Raw genomic sequence first — 19,206 nt, 5'->3', positions numbered from 1 at the left:
CCTGTGTCCTAAGGAACATCCCAATAGGCAGGATTTATCGTTTTTTGGACACAACAAACTTCAGTTTTCTTATAGGAACATCTCTTTCACATGCTATTTTTTATTCACTTGTCCACCAGTCCCATTTACCCCTATCAGCCATAACATTATAACTTACTACCTAATATAAATAAGCCCCCATTTGCCCACCAACACAGCCCCTTTTGCTGCCAAAACAGCCCTGACCAGGCGATGCATGGACTCCTTTAGACTTCTGAAGGTATGCTGTGGTATCTGGCACCAAGCCATTAGTAGCTGATGCTTTAAGTCTTGTAAGTTGTGAGGTGGGGCCTCTATGGATCAGGCTTGTTTTTCCAGCACATCCCACAGATGCTTGATTTGATTGAGATCTGGAGATTTTGAAGGCCATATCAACACCTCAAACTCGTTGCTTTGTGGCAGGGTGCATTATCCTGCTGAAAGAGGCCACTGTCATCAAGGAATACTGTTTCCATTAAGGAGCATACTTGGTCAGCAACAATGTTTAGGTAGGTAGTACGTGTCAAAGTAAAATCCACATGAAAGGTTTTGCAGCAGAACATTGCCCAAAGTATCACACTGCCTCCATCGGCTTGTCTTCTTCTCATACTGTATTCTGGTGCTATCTCTTTCCCAGGTAAGTAACGCACACACACTGCCACCCACATAATGCATCAGACCAGGCCACCTTCTTCCATTACTCTGTGGTCCAGTTCTGATGTTCAAGTGCCCATTGTAGGCACTTTTGGTTGTGGACACGGGTCAGCTTAGGCACCTGATAGTCTGTAGCTACGCAGCCCCATACATAACAAACTGTGATAAACTGTGCGTTCTGACACCTTTCTATCAGAACCAGCAATAACTATTTCAGCAATTTGAGCTGCAGTTGCTCTCCTATTGGATCGAAATACATGGGCCAACCTTTTTTCCTCATGTGCATCAGTTGGCGATTCACGACCCTGTTGCTGGTTCTCCAATTTTCCTTCCTTGGACCTCTTTTGGTAGGTCCTGACCACTGGAGACCAGGAACAACCCACAAGAGCCACAGTTTTGGGGTTGCTCTGCCCCAGTCATCTAGCCATTACAACTTGGCCCTTGACAAAGTCGCAAACATTCGTATATTTGGCCATTTTTTTCTGCAATCAACATGTTCACTTGCTGCCTAACAAATCCCACTCACTTTCAGCTGCCCTTATAACAAGATACTGTAGTAAACTTTACCTGTCAGTGGTCATAATGTTATGGTTGATCAGTGCATACTACTAGTTCTCTTACATGTTATTACATTCACCCATTCAGGCCATTTTTTTTTTGCTTGCTGTGTGGACTGTATTTGATCCAGCTATGGCAGGTTTACTGTTTATATCACATAATAGAATTTGTAAGGACACTCATGGTTCATGCAGGCTTATATTTACATGATTTTATGGCATATGGGACTGAACAGAGACACTCTGCATCTATTATTGTACTATAACATATTACTTTCTGTATGAGCTATGACTGTCAAAGACAAGTACTACAGGGTAGTACTTGCTTGTAGCAGCAGGATTATATTATATTAGTCCAAGAGCATGTTATCCAGCTGATGTTGGATATTCATGAACACAGACATTTCTAGATTTAACCATTTATGGAATATTCAATTGCAACGTTTACTCTATGTAGATACAACCAGCAGACCTTCTATTGTTTTAGTTATGCAAGAAAACCCTTTTTGTATTCAACCATATTTTCAACTAATGAAGGGGTTGCTTATATGCTGATTGAACTTTTACATTTGCAAAAATTTTCCTGAGACATACAATATGATGGTTTTTCATGGGCAGCGATAGAACAAAAGACTGGATGGTACTAGTTGGTCACATTCAACTGGATTTGTTCTGTAATGTTGAAGGCTTTTTGCAGCTTATCCAAGCTGCTTCGTCAATTCTAATGAATGTCGGAAACATATCCTGGCATTTATATTCACACAGCACGGAAATCAACAATATTCAGACAAAGGCCAAGAAATTGCTTAGTATCAAAAAACATATTACAGCATATTGACCATTACTACTCGATGGCGTTAATGTTCTCACCATCCAGACCACACTTCAATTTTTAAACACTTATCACAGAGCAACCAAAATAAACAGAAAAGGGGTGGGGAGAAAAAAAAGGGGGGGTTGCCCCTCACCCATCATCTACTAGAGTGGATCCATAATCCCCGGAACAAATATACTGGGTCCTATCAGGGGCGGACTGACCATTTGGAAACTCAGGCACTGCCCAAGGGCCCGGAGTTAGTAGGGGGCCCCATGAGATGCCCCTGGTACCTTTTTCATAGGCTTTTTTGAGTTTGGGCAAGGACACAGGGGCCCCATGATCCCCTATTGCCTGGGGCCCCCATGAGTTGTAAGTCCGCCCCTGGGTCCTATAGAACCAGTCCACATTGCCTGAATACAGGACTGTGCCGCATTCAAGAGGTGAATTAGCCTTGAGTTTTTATATCTACGACTAGAGAGATCAGAATAGTGGAGAGGATATCTGGTTGGGTCAATACCCAAATCAAAGTCAGTGACCCACTTGGTTGTGTCATGTACCTGGTTCCAAAACCTCTTCAGTTTCCGGCTCAACCAAAAAATATGTAACATATTTTCTTCAGCCTCCCCACACCGCTAACAAGTACTCACCGCCACGGGAGAAAGGGACCTTGTACCAGCGTGTAAGGACCTTGAGCTTCTGGTATTTACTGGCCAAAAAAGAATGAGCAAAGTACAGTTTATGTTCCTGCTGCTCAGCAGAGAATGATAAGCCCAAGTCTCTTTAATAGGGACCCCAGAACAAAACCTTCAGGAGGGCAGACATGCTTGCTTTATTAAATTAACTGGTCCAGTTGGAAGCCATGCCTGCATGCCTGCTTGGCAGTCGTCTCTCTGAAGCAGGATAGCTCAACCAGAGTTCCATGGAGGTTCCAGAGGTTGCTAGGGTCTCCTTGAGCAGTGAGCAATTACTGCCTCTCAGATAAATTCCAACTGACACCATTGATCTTTTTAGATATCTATAACGGGGATTCTTCCCAATGACCACAAGAGTAAGGAGCATTTCTCCCACTGACCATTAGGGCCCATTCACACCAGAAACTGCAAGTAACTGCACATTTTTTCTTTGTAACTATTCATGCATTTGAGGCGCTTTTTACATGCAGTAGACGTGTAGTTTTCTATCCTGTGAGGTCACTTCCTTCATTCTTTGGGCTTCTATGAGCACTGTGATGCATTGCAGTGCATTTCCATGCGTTTTTGTGTGTTTGCGGCACAGAAAAATACAGCATGCTGTACTTTTCCGCACTGCGTTGCACTACACTGCAATGGTGTTTACTATGCCCATGGCATAGCTTGGATTTTGGTCTGTCTATGCAGTTGAAGTACAGTCCAAAATGCAGCCAACTGCATTCCACTGTGTTCAGTGTGAAAGAGCCCTTACACTAATGTATCATGAGTTGTAGGTATAGTAATTTTATGAAGAGGTTCCCGGAGACCGGAAAGTTAGTTCAAGGGTTCCTCTGAGTTGAGAATGGTTGTTCTAAAATAACATTTGGGTCAGGAGACATCAGGGCCATTATTCTCTTATAACCCTAACCCTAAATACAACCAAAAGAATTGCCAAAGCGTATCTTTATTATTTGTCGTAAAAAAAAAAAAGAACAAATTCTGCATTGGTTAGGAATAATGCCCTTAAAACTGCATATGACTATGACTCCTTATTACAATCACATGAGAGTGTTAGAGGCCCATGTGTCCAGCAGCTTCTCATGGCGACCGCCTGTACACTTCAGCCCTTTAGCACTGAGGACAATGTACCTTTCTTTACAGAGAGAACTATTTTTCTCTATGCCGTCCCTCCCTATGGTCCTTTATATTTGATCTATCTTTACTGTCCACAGGTGTTCCTTCTGCCAAAAAAGTGACAGAAGGGAGCTCTTCGTGAATTGTGAATTGCCAAAATCCTCATGTACACTAGACGTTTTTACAGCGGCTGTTTTTGGCTTTTGACGGTTTTTCTACAGCCAGTAAACTCCCCATCATGTTATCCTATGTGTCCATGCACACTAATGCAGGACATAGACGATTCATTTATTGGCCGATTTTTCATCCGAAAGAATAATCGGCCGATTTTCGCACTGTTAGTGGGGCAATGGCTTTGGCTGATTTTCGCGGTTCCTCCTCATTTCGTTTATCGGTCATGATGGAAAATTCATGAAAAACGGCCGATTTTCAAAATCATTGGTGGCAACGTCGGATTACAGAACAAACGATGTTTCATTTTTCAGACAAAAAAATCAGCCGATAAACGAACCGTCTATAGCCTGCAATAGACTGTAATCAACATTTTTCGGCAGGGGCGTTTATTGGCTGGAAAAAACCCAGAGAACTAGTGGGTTTCTATAGGAGTTTTTTAGCTGTAAAAATGCTCTAATGCTGCAAAACGTGGTAAATCGTGACAAACCAGCGTTTTTGGACCTTTTTTTGGTAAAAAAAAAAAAAAAACCACACACACCTCTAAAAAATGCTGAAAACTGCAAAAAAAAGCCCACAGCAAAACAATAATACAAAACGGTTTTAACGTGAGTTTACACAGCTAACGTTGCCAGCGTTATTAAAACGCCCCGTGTGCATGGAGCCTAATTAACTATTAAATATTATCACATACATACATTTTTTTTAAAGAATAGCATTTTATTGATGTATGCCAGCAAAAACAGAGATAGTACAACAGGTCAACAGATGGAGATCACAAGGTTACAGACAATTCAGGTATCAATGAACATTCTTCAGGTCGACATTTGTACCCATCCTAAGAATAGCATCCAAGTTAGAATTCAATTGACAGGCCAGCACTGTCAGAATCAAAAATAATTAGTGGGGCAAGGGAGTCCAAGAAACTGGAAGAGAAAAATAAAAAAGAAGGAAGAAAGGAGTGGGGGGTAAGGCAAGGAAGGGGAGTGTGCATGGCGCAGAGGTCCAGGTCCCAAAACACTACTCTTACTAGGCCTCTGGTGAGGTTAGCGTGGAAACGCTGTTAATGGACCTAGAGTGGGAGTCTATAGGAATAAGGGCCAATTGTGACCTGAAAAAACAAGAGACTGGAATGTTTAGGTATACATAAAGAGGACTCAGGGGCTCCCCATTGCAGTATATTGATCTTGAGTAACTTAGTGAAAGGTCATCTATGTTCTTCAGCCTTGTCAGGAAACACACCTCAATGACCCAGTCTGAAGTTCCAGGAACAGTAGGAGACCTCCAATGCCTGGAGATCAATAACCACAGAGATATACAGTACATAATTGTTTCATATTACAAAGAGAGAGTTAGGTTAAATTAGCTGGAGAGAAGAAAACCTGGCATGGTAAAAGAACACAAGTAAGTTGACGAGGCGTAGGCTTCTTCTAGCAGACCTTCTGACATAATCCTGTCTAGTAGAAAGAGAATGCTGCTTGTCATCCAACAGAATCCAGTCTAGTAGGGATAAAATGCTCCTGATCATCAAACATAATCCAGTCTAGTTTGAAGAAAATGCCCTGATCATCTCAGAAGTGGCTACTGGAGTAGGTCATGTTCTGCCATCCTTACTGTTTAGTAGCTCATTGTAGGAGCTCTGGTCTCAAGAACAGCTCTGATGCTGCTGAAGCCACCTGTCCTGCACAGATACATTTGGAAAAAGTTAAAAGCATATGTAAATGTGTAACACATGGAACGCAGGTACAGTTTGTAATACGAGGGGTCATTTCAGTAAAACATGGCTTGCTCTGCAGTCCAGTAAACGCTCTCTGAGTCGGCTGCCTTGCATCTTTAATTAGGTTTAGTAGAGACACATGAACATCTAAATTACCTGTAATCCAGACCATCTTGCTGTGATTGGTACCAGATGGCACACATGTACTGAGTTTAGAAGAATGTGGAGCAGTTTGAAGGACTGTTTGCAATCTAATGCTCATTTCTTCTCTGCTGGTCTATAGGAAATATGCAAAAAGTCAGTATTATTGACAATATCCACACGTGCAACACAGTTGTAGGACTCCTGGGTCTCCTCTGTCTGCAAACATCAACTTTAGCATGTTCCTCCTGGTTTCTGTCATTAGAAACAGAAGAGTGACGACAGAAAAAAGTGGTCCATCGAGTCTTGCCTATTATGATGATTATTAATGATTTTAATAATAATAATTCATTTTTAAATTTTTTTGTCTGAATATAGACCTGTGTTTGTCCCAAGCATGTTTGAATCCACTTACTACCTCTGCTGGAAGTCTATTGCAAGCATCAACAACTCTTTCATATTATCAAATAATGGTTTCTAAGATTAGTTTTAAACTTTCTTTGGCCTGGTCACACCTATGCAGTTTGCTTTTGATGCATTTCTGCAGTGTTTGAGTTTTTATGGTTTTTTTGTACAATATGTTGTAGGGCAGATAAAAAAACTTCAAAACGCATCAAAAACATGTACAAAAACACACTACATGCTTTTCTGCAGCATCTCAACTGAAGTCTATTGAACCAAAAATGCACTGTATTGCGCTTAAAAAGGTCCCTGACCCTTTCCACAATGCATCTGCTGTAAAAAGCATAGATTTGAACGTGTCCCATAGGAAACCATGTTAAATGGACTGTAGTGTGCTTCTGCAGAAAGCACCAAAAAACGCATTGGTGTGAACCAGGCCTTCCTGCTAGGTTGAGGTCATGTCCCTGGTGTTCTTGAACTTAGGCTGGCCATAGACGGGCCGTATATCGGCCGAATTGTTGGCCGATAAAGGAAAAAACGGTTGTTGCCGATGTTGCCACCAATGTCTACGAAAAACGGCAGTTTTTCGTGGATTTTCCAGCATGACTGATAAAAATAAACAAGAAGATCCGCAAAAAACGGCTGATGGGCTGGCCCCACTAACGGCATGAATATTTTCGTGCGGACGACAATTCGGCCGATAAACGACCTGTCTATGGCCTGCATTAGTTTCATATTAAAAATACTGTCCTGAATCTTGTCCACACCCTAAAGTTTTCTTTTTCTTCCTCACTGCTGTACCTTGTAGCCCATAGGAGTACAAAATAGAACTATGGACTCCCATTAAAAGGTGCAGCAGCATTTAATTAAAAGTGCATACTCACTTACAATTTTCTCTTAGGCTCCATGCAAAGCCCAGCAAATACTTGTTGATCCTGCCAGTAAAGTCTACCTAACGATGCCTCATGTGATGGGGTGGCAATGCAGCTGCACTGCTCCTAAATTTAAAGCAGAGTTGTCACTCCCATGTAGGATGTGCCTGCTTTCACTACAGTGGGATGAAAAAATATTGCAGGGGGTGTGGCTGTCAGCATTGTTACGATTGGTTCATAAGCCTGTAGGTTGTCAGCATTCGGCCACACCTAGTCCTGCCCACTTCTTTGATTGGCAGCATTGTCTCTGCTGCTAAAACTCTCCCACTGTGCTGCAGTGTCTAAGAGGGGGAGCTTTTGAGACCCAAATAAAAGAAGATTTGGCTCAGTCGAGGATGAGAAATAAAATCTTTTTGCTTACATTATGAGGTTTGTGCACCAGATGGTAACGGGATTTGGTATTTGTGCAGACTGTCATGCAGGAGCCTTTAGTTGGTTTTTAACTGCTGCATTGCAGTGTTAGGTTTCACCAGCAGGGAGTGCTGCAAATGAATTGTGATGCAGACTAGGAATGGACATTTTATACACATTACAAACACATAGTCTATTGTTGTCACCATCAGGAAACGCCATGCATCGAATGCATGTAGACAAATAATGGCTGCAAGAGATCTGCAGCACTCACATGCAACAAAGGATGAAAAAAAATATTGTAATAGAAATATAGAAATTGTTCATGATACACAGCCCTTTACCAAACACTATGCCATTCAGTTATGGTTTACTTCTACCTTCTGCCACTAATGAAAGCCAGCGGTACGCACTGCTTGTGAGCACCTTAAGCCATTAATGGTTAGATGTAGCGGGGAAACGAGAGAGCATTGAAATGCCAACCTCGATGTGTTTAAAAGGGCACAATCAATTTGTTTAGCTGTATTTGAATGTTTTGAAATGCAAACCTCTTTGCGGCATTAATAGTATCAGGTGTATTGCTCGACTGAATGAACAGTAAAATGAATAAAGATATGTTGACATTTCTGAATCTCTGTTGGGAAAATCAGTGTAAATAATTCCGAGGCGTTATGGCGTTTTAGTGACAAACACTGATAAATAAAGTGGAGATCCTTCACTGTAGAGGTATTTAATAATGTATTTTCCTAGCACGTGTAGATTTTAAAGTGAACCTGTCACCAGGACCAGAGGTCTTGGCTAAGCAGTACTGTCACTAATTAGTAGCATATGCTGCCCCCCCCAGGCATGACAGTGTCTAGACTTGTGTTACCGTGTAATACTAAATTCCCCTTGGGCATGGCTATGTATAATAATTACTGTATGTCAGGATCTTCACGTTAGGCAGATTTCTGGTATAGACATCTTAAGTAATACTAAACACCCAGTGTTTTTTAACTTAATGCATTTAAAGCAAGCAGTTGCGCATACCCCATAATGTTATCTGCTTCATGTTTGTTCCCAGCAATTTGATGTTCACCACTGTAGACTTCAGGTCACACAGGGCCACATCCTGGAAATTCTATGCAAGGGTCATGAACTACAAGTCCTATGACTCCTTTCCCACCAGGGGCGGACTGACCATTTAGCTACTCGGGCACTGCCCGAGGGCCCGGGGTTGATAGGGGGCCCCATGAGATGCCCCTGGTACCTTTCATATGCTTTTTTGGGTGTGGTTTGAGTGTGGGCAAGGACACAGGGGCCCCATGATTGCCTATTGCCCGGGGGCCCCATGAGATATCAGTCCGCCCTTCTTTCCCATCCATCACACTGCACAGGCACGCTCTAAGCCCAATCGGGACCCTGATCAAACTGCACATGCCCATTGCTAGCACGGCACCTGAGCTGGCACACTGCAAAGGACACCAATCACACGGCATCTGCAGCATTATACCTGGCAACCGAGTGGGCACAATGAGAAGGGGCCCCTGCCACACTGCACACGCATGTACTAGGCCAAGCACCTGAGCGGACACAATGAGAAGGACCATCTTCCACACTGTGCCAGTGCGCTGTAAGCATAATAGGGACCCTGGACACACTATGCATATCCATTCCTAGCTTGGCACCCAAGAAGGCACACTGCAGAAGACCTTAGCCACACAGGCATCTTCAGCCTTATACCTGGCAACCGAGTGGGCACATTGAGAAGGACCCCCTGCCACACTGCACATGTATGTCCTAGGAACAAAACCCAAGAGTAAGCAGAATAGGAACCCTGGTCACATTATGCATGTCCATTCCTAGCTTGGCATCCAAGCTACCATACTGCAGAGGACCCCAACTACATGGCATCTGCAACCCTATACCTGGCATGCACACCCTATGCTCAGCATCCAAATATACACAATGAAAAGGACCCCCTACCACACTGCAATGTACGATTTTTGCCCAGCACCCAAGAGGACACAATGAGAAGGACCCCCTTCTGGGGGAATGGGGGGAGGATGCAGAGGGAAAGGAAAAAAGCAGAAGAAATGTAAGAAAATAAGCAATAAGCCATTGATGCTCTAGACAAACCAAGACAGTAGTGCAGTGGGACCTTGATAGGATCTTCTCTTTATTGAGGGAACCATAGGAGGTACAGATCAGAATGTGGGAGCCTAACGTTAATGGGAGGGGCTAAAGCTCATTAATTAACTGCATGTTAGCACCTTAAAAGCTTATTCACAAAAGCTATGGTCTCTGTGTAGAACAATCAGATCGCTCTTAACATTTGACAGGTGGTGAGGAGGCATTGTATCAACTCCTCACCGCCTACTTTAACCCCTTAATCGTGGCACTAGCGCAGCTCAGCTGCTTGCATTGTACAAGACACTTGCAGAGTGTCTCTATTAAGTTGAATGTAGCACCCCCTGAAAGCAAAGAGGGTGTATTTTCTTGCCACAGCATGGCTGTGCAGCTAAAGGGGATAGCAGTTGGGGGGTGGGGATCAACCACAGAGTTTTACCTCCCCAACCTCACATGTGAAGGAGTCCTAAATGAGTCATAATCTCTAAATGCCATCCAGCAAGTCCAAGCTTGGTGAGTTTCTTGAGAATTTTTCTTGTCGGTGGAAACCAGGTTCTCTATTGACATACTGTACAAAAATTTGGCAACCACCCCAAACTATAACTAGCCTTTGCAGTAAGGTGCACATGGAAGAGCAACACATCACACACAAACCAAAGATTTCCCAGAACACTTACCAGCTAGACTGCAAAACAGCCAAATTGTCTAACAATTCGCATTAAAGACAGAAGGTTCTGTTTGCACACATTTGCAAATATATGCGTAAGCCGCAGTGCCCGCGTCAAGGCCCCTCTGTATACTGCGGTTCTAACTCCATAATTTTTAGAGTCTCCCACGCTGGAACACATATAGGAGTGGATAGATTAGAGGCAGGTGGGCCTGGAGGGAGCCCACCCCTCCATAAAGGCACAGGGATGAACGTGTCACCCAGCAAGAGCACAATGGCAGCTGAAACAACTAAATTTACCCTGTTCTTGCTCTTGCTGGGCATCACAAGAGCCTCTGTTATGCTATATATGCTCCAACTTGGGAAACTCCCATTATAGAGTTAGGACTGCAGTATACAGAGGAACTTTGACGTGGGCACATTATGTTACACATATATTTGCAAATGTGTGCAAGCAAAGCATTCTGTTTTTAATGTGAATTGTTAGGGTCAATTTAGTTGTTTTGCTGGCTAGCTGGTAAGTGTGCTGGGAAATCTATTGTTTGTGATCTAAACTGACACAATATCTTTTTAAGATTGTTGCTCATTCCATTGTGTACAGAGGAGCTGTTGATTTCCACTGCCATGAGATTGCAACCGGGGTCGCTAATAGGCAATGTCTCAAGATTCCCTTCTTGGAGCAGTAAACCTATTAACTGTAGAATAAACTCCTTACTTGCTTACTCCCATCTCCTTCTCAGTGATCCTCTTCACCAAAGCCCAACTGTTCCTCCATTGGCACACATCAGCACTTGAATCTCAGCCCTGGAATCCACAGTTTCAAAAATGATGGATTTGTGACTTGGGTTTCCAGCAGGTGCGTGTCTTTTGGCAAAACATCCTGCGTTAAGTTTTGTCGTCCTTTCCACTTTTAGAAATGTGGGGCATATGGCAGAGACTGCAAAGCCTTAGAGAATCTTCCATATTTCCATTGGCGTTGGTTTTACCTGGCTTATCACATTTTTTTTTGCCGAGCCTCTGCCAGGTTATAATTCACCGCGAGTCTAATGGACAAGGTGGCAGCATATTACCTCTCAGCACACGGCCTGTCACTCCCTGAAGAAGTTGCTGCGGGCCTCAGCTGGATTAGTAACTGAACCATGTCTTTTGTGAAAACAGTAATTTGCCCATTTTCCAAAGAAAATATATATTTTCTGCGGTAATGTGAGGCCAGTCAGGAGACGTCAGCCCAGCATTTCCATGTCAGCACAGCGTTCACTTTCTATCAGCCGATGTAATTGATTGCACAGTAACTCGCAAATACGCCTGCCAGATGGCACTTACTTAACTTAAATGTCCCACTGTATATTTTTCTTTTCACTCGCCTGAGTAAAGTTTACATATCATAACTGTGTTAAGCGGAAGAATAACTTTCCGCGGAGAGGAAAACAAATGCTGAAGCTTTCATGTGAAAGACGCATCTGTAAGTTTATTTTTAAATTATAAGAATTGTTTTTTCTTTCGGAACAATATAAGGAATATTGCAAACATTCCAAATCCAGTAAGAAAGTCCCCCTGCAACATTATAAATAGAGCTGAACTCCAGGCAGATATAAAAGACACAAATTAATGCTGCTCTGTAATCACACATTATTAATGCCCTGTACACATAATAAGAAAATTGTATGAAAAATTTTGCAGAACCACTGATCGTACGATTTTCTCTTCGTTGATGAGCAGGATGTTTTAACAGATAACGATATTATGAACGAAAACATCCGGTGGAAAAACAGTGAAAAATGTTGTTGTTTCGCATAGGAACGACCGATTTTCTATGCTGTGGTATGACGGTCATACAAAAGAAATCTATCAAGCGCTATCACGCATGAGCGGAAACAGAAGATGACTCAGATGTTTATGTCTAAGGAATCTTTGTAAACATGAACGAAAAATCCAAATGTTAAAAGCAGGAGCGGACTGACAATTCATGGGGCCCCTGGGCAATAGGGGATCATGGGGCCCCTATGTACTTGCCCCAAAAAAGCCTATAAAAAGTACCAGGGGCATTTCAGTGCCCGAGTGCTCGAATGGTCAATCCGCCCCTGGTTAAAAGTAGATTGGCCTAATGAGATAATGAAACCAGAATTGTGCATATTATATTTTATGTATCACTATTTATGTATATAGGTCATGTAATAAACTATATTATACTCATTGCTGGTAATTGTTGTGTATATCGCTCGTTTTGGCCGAAAGGGCGTGGCTACAAGGTCACACGCACACTGAATCACTTCCACTTGTATGGAAGACATCAACACTACGTATTGCCCGACGAACGATTTTTTTTAGATTAGTTAATGTGGGCCACGATTTCGACCAACGAATGAACGCCTCACTGTTGTCGGATGACCGGTCGGTCGATTTTCTAATTGTGCATTCCCACCTTGAGGCTTCATGCACACTGGGGCTTTTGGAAATGCTTTTTTCCTAGCAGGAGAAAAACAACTTCTAAAGTGTACCTAGTCCCCTGTTTTGCAAACGCATTTAGGGGGTTTTTCATTGGCCAGAATATTTATTCTGGCCATCGAAATGAAAAAAAAAAAAATCTCAAGCGCTAAACACTGCGGTTTAGATGCATTTACATTCGATTAGGAACATTTGGCTTTTTTTTTTTTTTGCTTGAATGCACAAGTAATGTTTTTGTTTTCTGCCTCTAAATGCCTCTGCCTTTAAACTCCTGTAAATGCCTAGGTGTGCATGGACACATAGACTAATATGGTAGGGCATTCAGAGGCAGAAAAAAAGTCATATGCCTGTAAAAGAGACGTTTTTGAGCTCATGTGCATGAGACCTCAATGCATTTTTTAAATGCAAACATTGTAAGGCATATGAGCTGGTATGAGCCTCTTGCAGTCCTTGTACAGCAGGGCTGGAGTGTGAGATTAAAAAGCAGTGCAAGGAACATATCAGCTCATGTGCTGACAAGGAGCATGCTGATCGAAGGAGAGAGCAGAGTGGCTGAAGGATGAGCTCATCACTGTGCTGATTCTCCTTTCACTGTCCATTCAGGCTAGGGAGGGTCCAGGATAACTTGGGCTCAGAGGAAGGGGTTGAATGATGCTAGCCATTAGACTGAGGACATCTAACAGCAGAAAAAATACTGTTGGGGAAATCTCTGATATGAATGTAAATTGGCAGCATAGAGGGCAGCACAAGTGTAAATGAGCCCTAAGGGCCCACATTGAAAAAACACATATTTGTTTTTCATGCGTTTTCTGGACTCTTACAGTCCTGTACCTGTGAAACATGTGACTCAAAAACTGTGCAAAAAATGCATTTTTGGTGTTTTCTGTAGAAATCAATGGGAGATGCAATTTTCTTCTGATTTTTTTTTTACCCAAAAATGCATCCAAAACAGATCAGTGTGAAAGGGCCCTAATACAGGCCCTAGAAAAGTTCACCTAAGAGTTATCCATGTATCACAGGTAACATTTCCTATCGTTTTGCACATTACGCTTTTCCACTTCAATATATTCTGCAGCAACACAACATTTTTCCGTTTCAGCTCTATCAGCGGATAAGTCCACTGTAACAAAAGTAAAGGATTGCTGGTTCGTGTCCTAAGATGTTTGTGTTTATCTTGCAGGCGGACTATGTCCAGGATCGGCAGATCCATGTTTAAACAAGCCGTGTCCCGAGGATATGCAATGTGTGGGATATGAAATCAGTCGGAGACCTTTCATCTGTCAGTGCCCACCGGGCAAACTCAGCGAATGTTCAGGTACAATCCATTATTCAAAAGAAAATTATCAAGTCAGCCACGAGCGTTAAGCATTTTTCAATATGAAAGACTACAGATGTATGTTATCCCTAAACCCAAAGGTAATAAATAAAAATACATAGCACATCAGAAAAGCAACCTCGCATGCTGCGTCGCAAGAATAAATGTTAAAAGATATCACTCTATAGCAGACATGTCAAACGAGTCTTTTGTGGCTCTTAACCTTCCTTTACAGCCTTTAGCTAAGGTCAGATACTAAACTTAAAAGTGCATGACATTAATATCTACATGGTAAAATTGTAATAAAAAGACGCATTAATTAAACTTGCTTTTCCACCGTCAATAGATTTGTTGCATCTATGAATGGTATTTGTTCTGGTCTCATCCAACATCAGCACCTCATCTCACAACTACTAGTTTGGCTGAATAGAGAAAAATATCCCACAGACGCATTCCAAAATTCTGTGGAAAGCCTTCTCAGAAGAGAGAATGTTGTAGCAGCTGCAAAGGGAAAGCCAAGTTAATGGTACTATAAAAACAAGTGGCAACCACCCCAGCCTATAACTAGCCTTTGCATCAACATCTCCCTGCCCATTTGCCAGCCAGCCAGCCAACAAAACCAAATTGACCCTGTCTAACAGTTCACATTAAAAACAAGGGGACTAGCTGCACATATTTGCCAAAAATATATGTAAGCCGCAGTGGCTACGTCAAGCTCCCCCAGTTTACTGCGGTCCTAACTCTATAATATTGAGAGTCTCCCAAGTTAAATAGACTATAATAAATAGATTCAGGACAGGTATGCCCGGAGGGAGCCCACCCCTCCTTAAAGGTAAAGGGGTGCATGGGACATCCAGCAAGGGCACAATGGCAACTGAAAGTATCCAGTGCGTACCTGCATCAATTCACCAAATTATACAAACAAGTGGCAACCATTCCAACCTATAACTAGCCTTTGCAACATGGGGCAACATGCATCAAAAACAAACAACAATTTCCAGCTTACTTGACAGCCAGCCTGCAACATAATTAAATTGACCCTGTCTACAGTTCACATTAAAAACAAGGTGATTAGTTGCCCACATTTGCAAAAAACATGTGTAAGCTGCAGTGGCCATAGTCAAGGTCTCCCAGTTTACTCCGGTCCTAACTCTATAATTTTGAGAGTCTCCCAAGTTGGAGCACATACAGTTAGGTCCATATATATATTTGGACAAAGGCACAATTTTAGATTTTTTCAGGTATTTACCAAAACATATTCAAGCTATAGTTATATAATGAATATGGGCTGAAAGTGCACAGCACCAGGTTTACTTTGAGGGTATGTACATCCAAATTGGAGGAAGGGTTTAGGAATTACAGCTCTTAAGAGTTGCCATCCCTCCTTTTTCAAGGCACCAAAAGTAATTGGACAATTGAATCAAAAGCTGTTTTATGACCAGGTGTGGGCTACTCCTTCGTTATTTCTTCACCAGTTAAGCAGGTAATAGGTCTGGTGTTGATTATAAGTGTGGTATTTGCATTTGGAATCTATTGCTGTGAAACTACATAATGCGTTCCAAGGAGCTATCCAAACAGGCCATTGTAAGGCTTCAAAAATTAAACAAATCCATCAGAGAGATAGCAACAACATTAGGAGTGGCTAAATCAACAGTTTGGTACATTCTGAGAAAAGAAAAACGCACTGGCAAGCTCAGAAACATAAAAAGGCATGGAAGTTCACAGAAGACAGCAGTGGTGGATGATCGCAGGATCCTCTCTATGGTAAAGAAAAACCCATTCACAACATCCAGACAAGTGAAGGACACTCTCCAGGAGGTGGATGTATCATTATTAAAGTCTACAATCAAGAGAAGACTTCACGAGAGCAAATACAGAGGGTTTACCACAAGGTGCAAACCATTCATAAGCATGAAGAATATAAAAGCCAGATTACACTTTGCCAAAAAATACATCTAAAAGAAGCCAGACCAGTTCTGGATAAGCTTTCTTTGGATGGATGAAACTAAGATTAATCTGTACCAGAATGACGGGAAGAAAAAAGTGTGGAGAAGGCTTGGAACTGCTCATTATCCAAAGCACACAACGTCATCTGTAAAACATGGTGGAGGCAGTGTGATGGCATGGGCATGCATGGCTTCCAGTGGCATTGGGTCATTGGTGTTTATTGATGATGTGACAGAAGACAGAAGCAGCCGGATGAATTCTGCAATGTTTAGAGATATACTGTCAGTCCAGATTCACCCAAATGCAGCAAAGTTGATTCACTGTGCAGATGGACAATGATCCAAAACAGACTGCAAAAGCAACCCAGGAGCGTTTGAAGGAAAAGAAGTGGAATATTCTGCAATGGCTAAGTCAATCGCTTGAACTCAACCCAATTGAGCATGTATTTAATTTGCTGAAGGCAAAACTAAAGGCAGAAAGACCCACAAACAAAGAACAACTGAAGACTGTTGCAGTTAGAGCCTGGCAAAGCATCAGAAACGAGAAAACCCAGTCTTTGGTAATGGCCATGTGTTCCAGACTGGCAGTCATTGCCAGTAAAGGATTCTCAACAAATATTAAAAATGAACATTTTATTGATGACTATATTCATTTGTCCAATTACTTTTGGTCCCTTGAAAAATGGGGGGTGACTACTCTTAAGAGCTGTAATTCTTAAACCCTTCCTCCAATATGGATGTACATACCCTAAACTTAAACCTGAGAGTATGCACTTTCAGCCCATATCCATTATATGACTATAGCCTGAATATGTTTTGGTAAATACCTGAAAAAATCTAAAATTGTGCCTGTGTCCAAATATACAGTTGCAAGAAAAAGTATGTGAACCCCTTGGGATTACGTGGAGGTTTGCATGAATTGGGCATAAAATGTGCTCTGAACGTCATCTAAGTCACAACAATAGAAGAACACAGTCTGCTGAACATAATACCACACAAACATTAGATGTTTGGGGTTTAGTCGCACACATTTGCAAATATAGGTGTAAGCCACAGTGGCCACCTCTAGGCACCCAGTTTACTGCGGTCCTAACTCAATAATTTTGAGAGTCTCCCAAATTGGAGCACATATAGCAATGAATAGATTAGGGGCAGGTTTGTCTGGAGGGAGACCACCCCTCCTTAAAGGTACAGAGATGCATGGGGCACCCAACATTTGTTGGGTTCATGGTACTACCCATGGCTTTGGTTTGAGATGTCCAAGCTTATATAGGCTTGATGGACATCTCAAGGGGGAGTCAAATTCTTAGTAATACCCATGGCTTTAGTTTGAGAAGTCTATCAAGCTCACATAGGTGTGCTAGTCAAGTGTTAACAAAATATGGGCCATATAGTAGTAAACAGCCATATTTGTAATTGATTTTTTAAACTCTGTTTAAAATAGCAATTTTATTTTTGCCTTTGAATTCCATAGAGACCCACCACTGCTTATTTGACATATTGCAAATGTGAATTTTAGATTAAGCTCCTTATTTGCATTGGCTCTCAAAACCTGGTGCTCCTAGTTAGAAATTCCAGTAATAATATGCAAATTCTGATGCATAAAGGCTTGCAGATCTAGGAATTCAGTTATATCCCACTTTTTAAATATATCTCTAATAATTTAAAACTGACAGTATATGGAAGATGGGGATATATCACCCTTAAAACACACTTCTTCAGCAAATCAAATGCAATACATGTCCTTCCCTACTGCATAGCAGGCATCCACCAGATAAATACTGCTTCTGTCTGATTCCCCGGTCCATACTACAAATACACTTTACAATTGTTGACTTTTCTGAAAGTCAGTATTTGCATATCTGTAGGCATGTCATTGTGTGACAGTTTACAGGCCTTGCGATGGGCTCAAGCTCAGACACGGAATGTTGAATTGTTAGAAGACAGGAGAAGTGTGTATGTGTGTTCCATAGTACATGGCTTTTACGTGGGTCTGCACTGCAGAATTATATAAAGCTACTGTTTGAATGGCAACTAGTTGCATCTGGTACGGGTTACATCTCAGTTCTGTAAGTGTTCACAATAATGAGACCTGAGACCCAGCCTTGGATCGTGATGGAGTTTCTTGGTTGAAAGCATGACCATGGTTCCCAAATCAAAATCTGTAACATCATCGTGAGTCTGGCACATTGTCTGGAGAGGTACTGACCAAAACTAAAAGCATTATACCAAATCTAGGATGAATATTTATTATAGTAATATTAATAATAATTATTGTGATTGATGATGTTATTATTGGGATGTAACATGATATCACTGAGGATCATGAGGGTCCATGCACACTGGCTTAACCATTTGCCCTCCAGAAGATTTACCCCTCCTTCATGACCAGGCCATTGTTTGCTACCTGGCACTGTGCTACTTTAGCTGACAATTACCCGGGCAAGCCACACTGTACCCAAATGAAATTTATATAATTTTTTCACAGAAATTATTTTGGTGGCATTTGATCACTACTGGGTTTTCTTATTTTTTATTATATAAACAAAAAAGTTTATATAAATTTTGAAAAAAGAACGATAGTTTTAAATTTTTGCTATGAAACATATCCCTCAAAAAATCGAATTTCCTTATAAATTTAGGTCAAAATGTATTCTGTCTTTGGTAAAAAAAAAAAGTGAAAGTGATAGTGCATACAAATGATGGTATATATACTAGAATTTTTATTTATTTTATTATGCTAGTAATGGCAGCAATCAACGGCTTATAGTGGGACTGTGACAGTCTGGCGAGCAATCTGACACTAACTGACACTGAGTGGGAACTGACACTGACATCACCAATAACACTAATACAGTGATCAGTGCTAATAATATGCACTGACACTGACTAAGGACACTGCATAGGAAGAGGTTTACATCTGGGGCAATCAAAGGTTTCTCTGTGTGCCTAGGAAGTGTTAATGTGTGTACTGTGTGCTGATTTTACTAAGGGATCTTGGTATTTTTTTCTCTGCTTAGCAGGGAATGAAAAAAACGAGATTATTTTTATTTTTATTATTATACAGTATTTATATAGCGCCAAAGGGTATGCTCAGTGCTGTACAGTAGCAAGGGGGACAGAACATGAGACAAGACAGAAACAATACAATACACAAGGGTT

General features: G+C 41.6%; 1 protein-coding gene across 3 annotated transcripts in view; it reads left to right on the top strand.

Annotated features, from left to right (window-relative positions):
* FAT3 (FAT atypical cadherin 3) overlaps positions 1-19,206 on the top strand; it is a 617,414-nt gene that overhangs the window by 521,931 nt on the left and 76,277 nt on the right. For all 3 annotated transcript variants that reach the window (XM_089656533.1, XM_089656524.1, XM_089656517.1), the window contains exon 20: positions 13,964-14,098. In XM_089656533.1, coding sequence (XP_089512659.1) covers positions 13,964-14,098 — 135 coding nt within the window. The remainder of the gene's footprint in view (positions 1-13,963; positions 14,099-19,206) is intronic.

Source organism: Staurois parvus, unplaced genomic scaffold (genome assembly GCF_062004578.1).
Source record: "Staurois parvus isolate SC_StPar_1 unplaced genomic scaffold, SC_StPar_1.0 ptg000027l, whole genome shotgun sequence".
Classification (NCBI taxonomy): domain Eukaryota; kingdom Metazoa; phylum Chordata; class Amphibia; order Anura; family Ranidae; genus Staurois; species Staurois parvus.
This window is presented reverse-complemented; position numbering and strand designations above follow the sequence as displayed.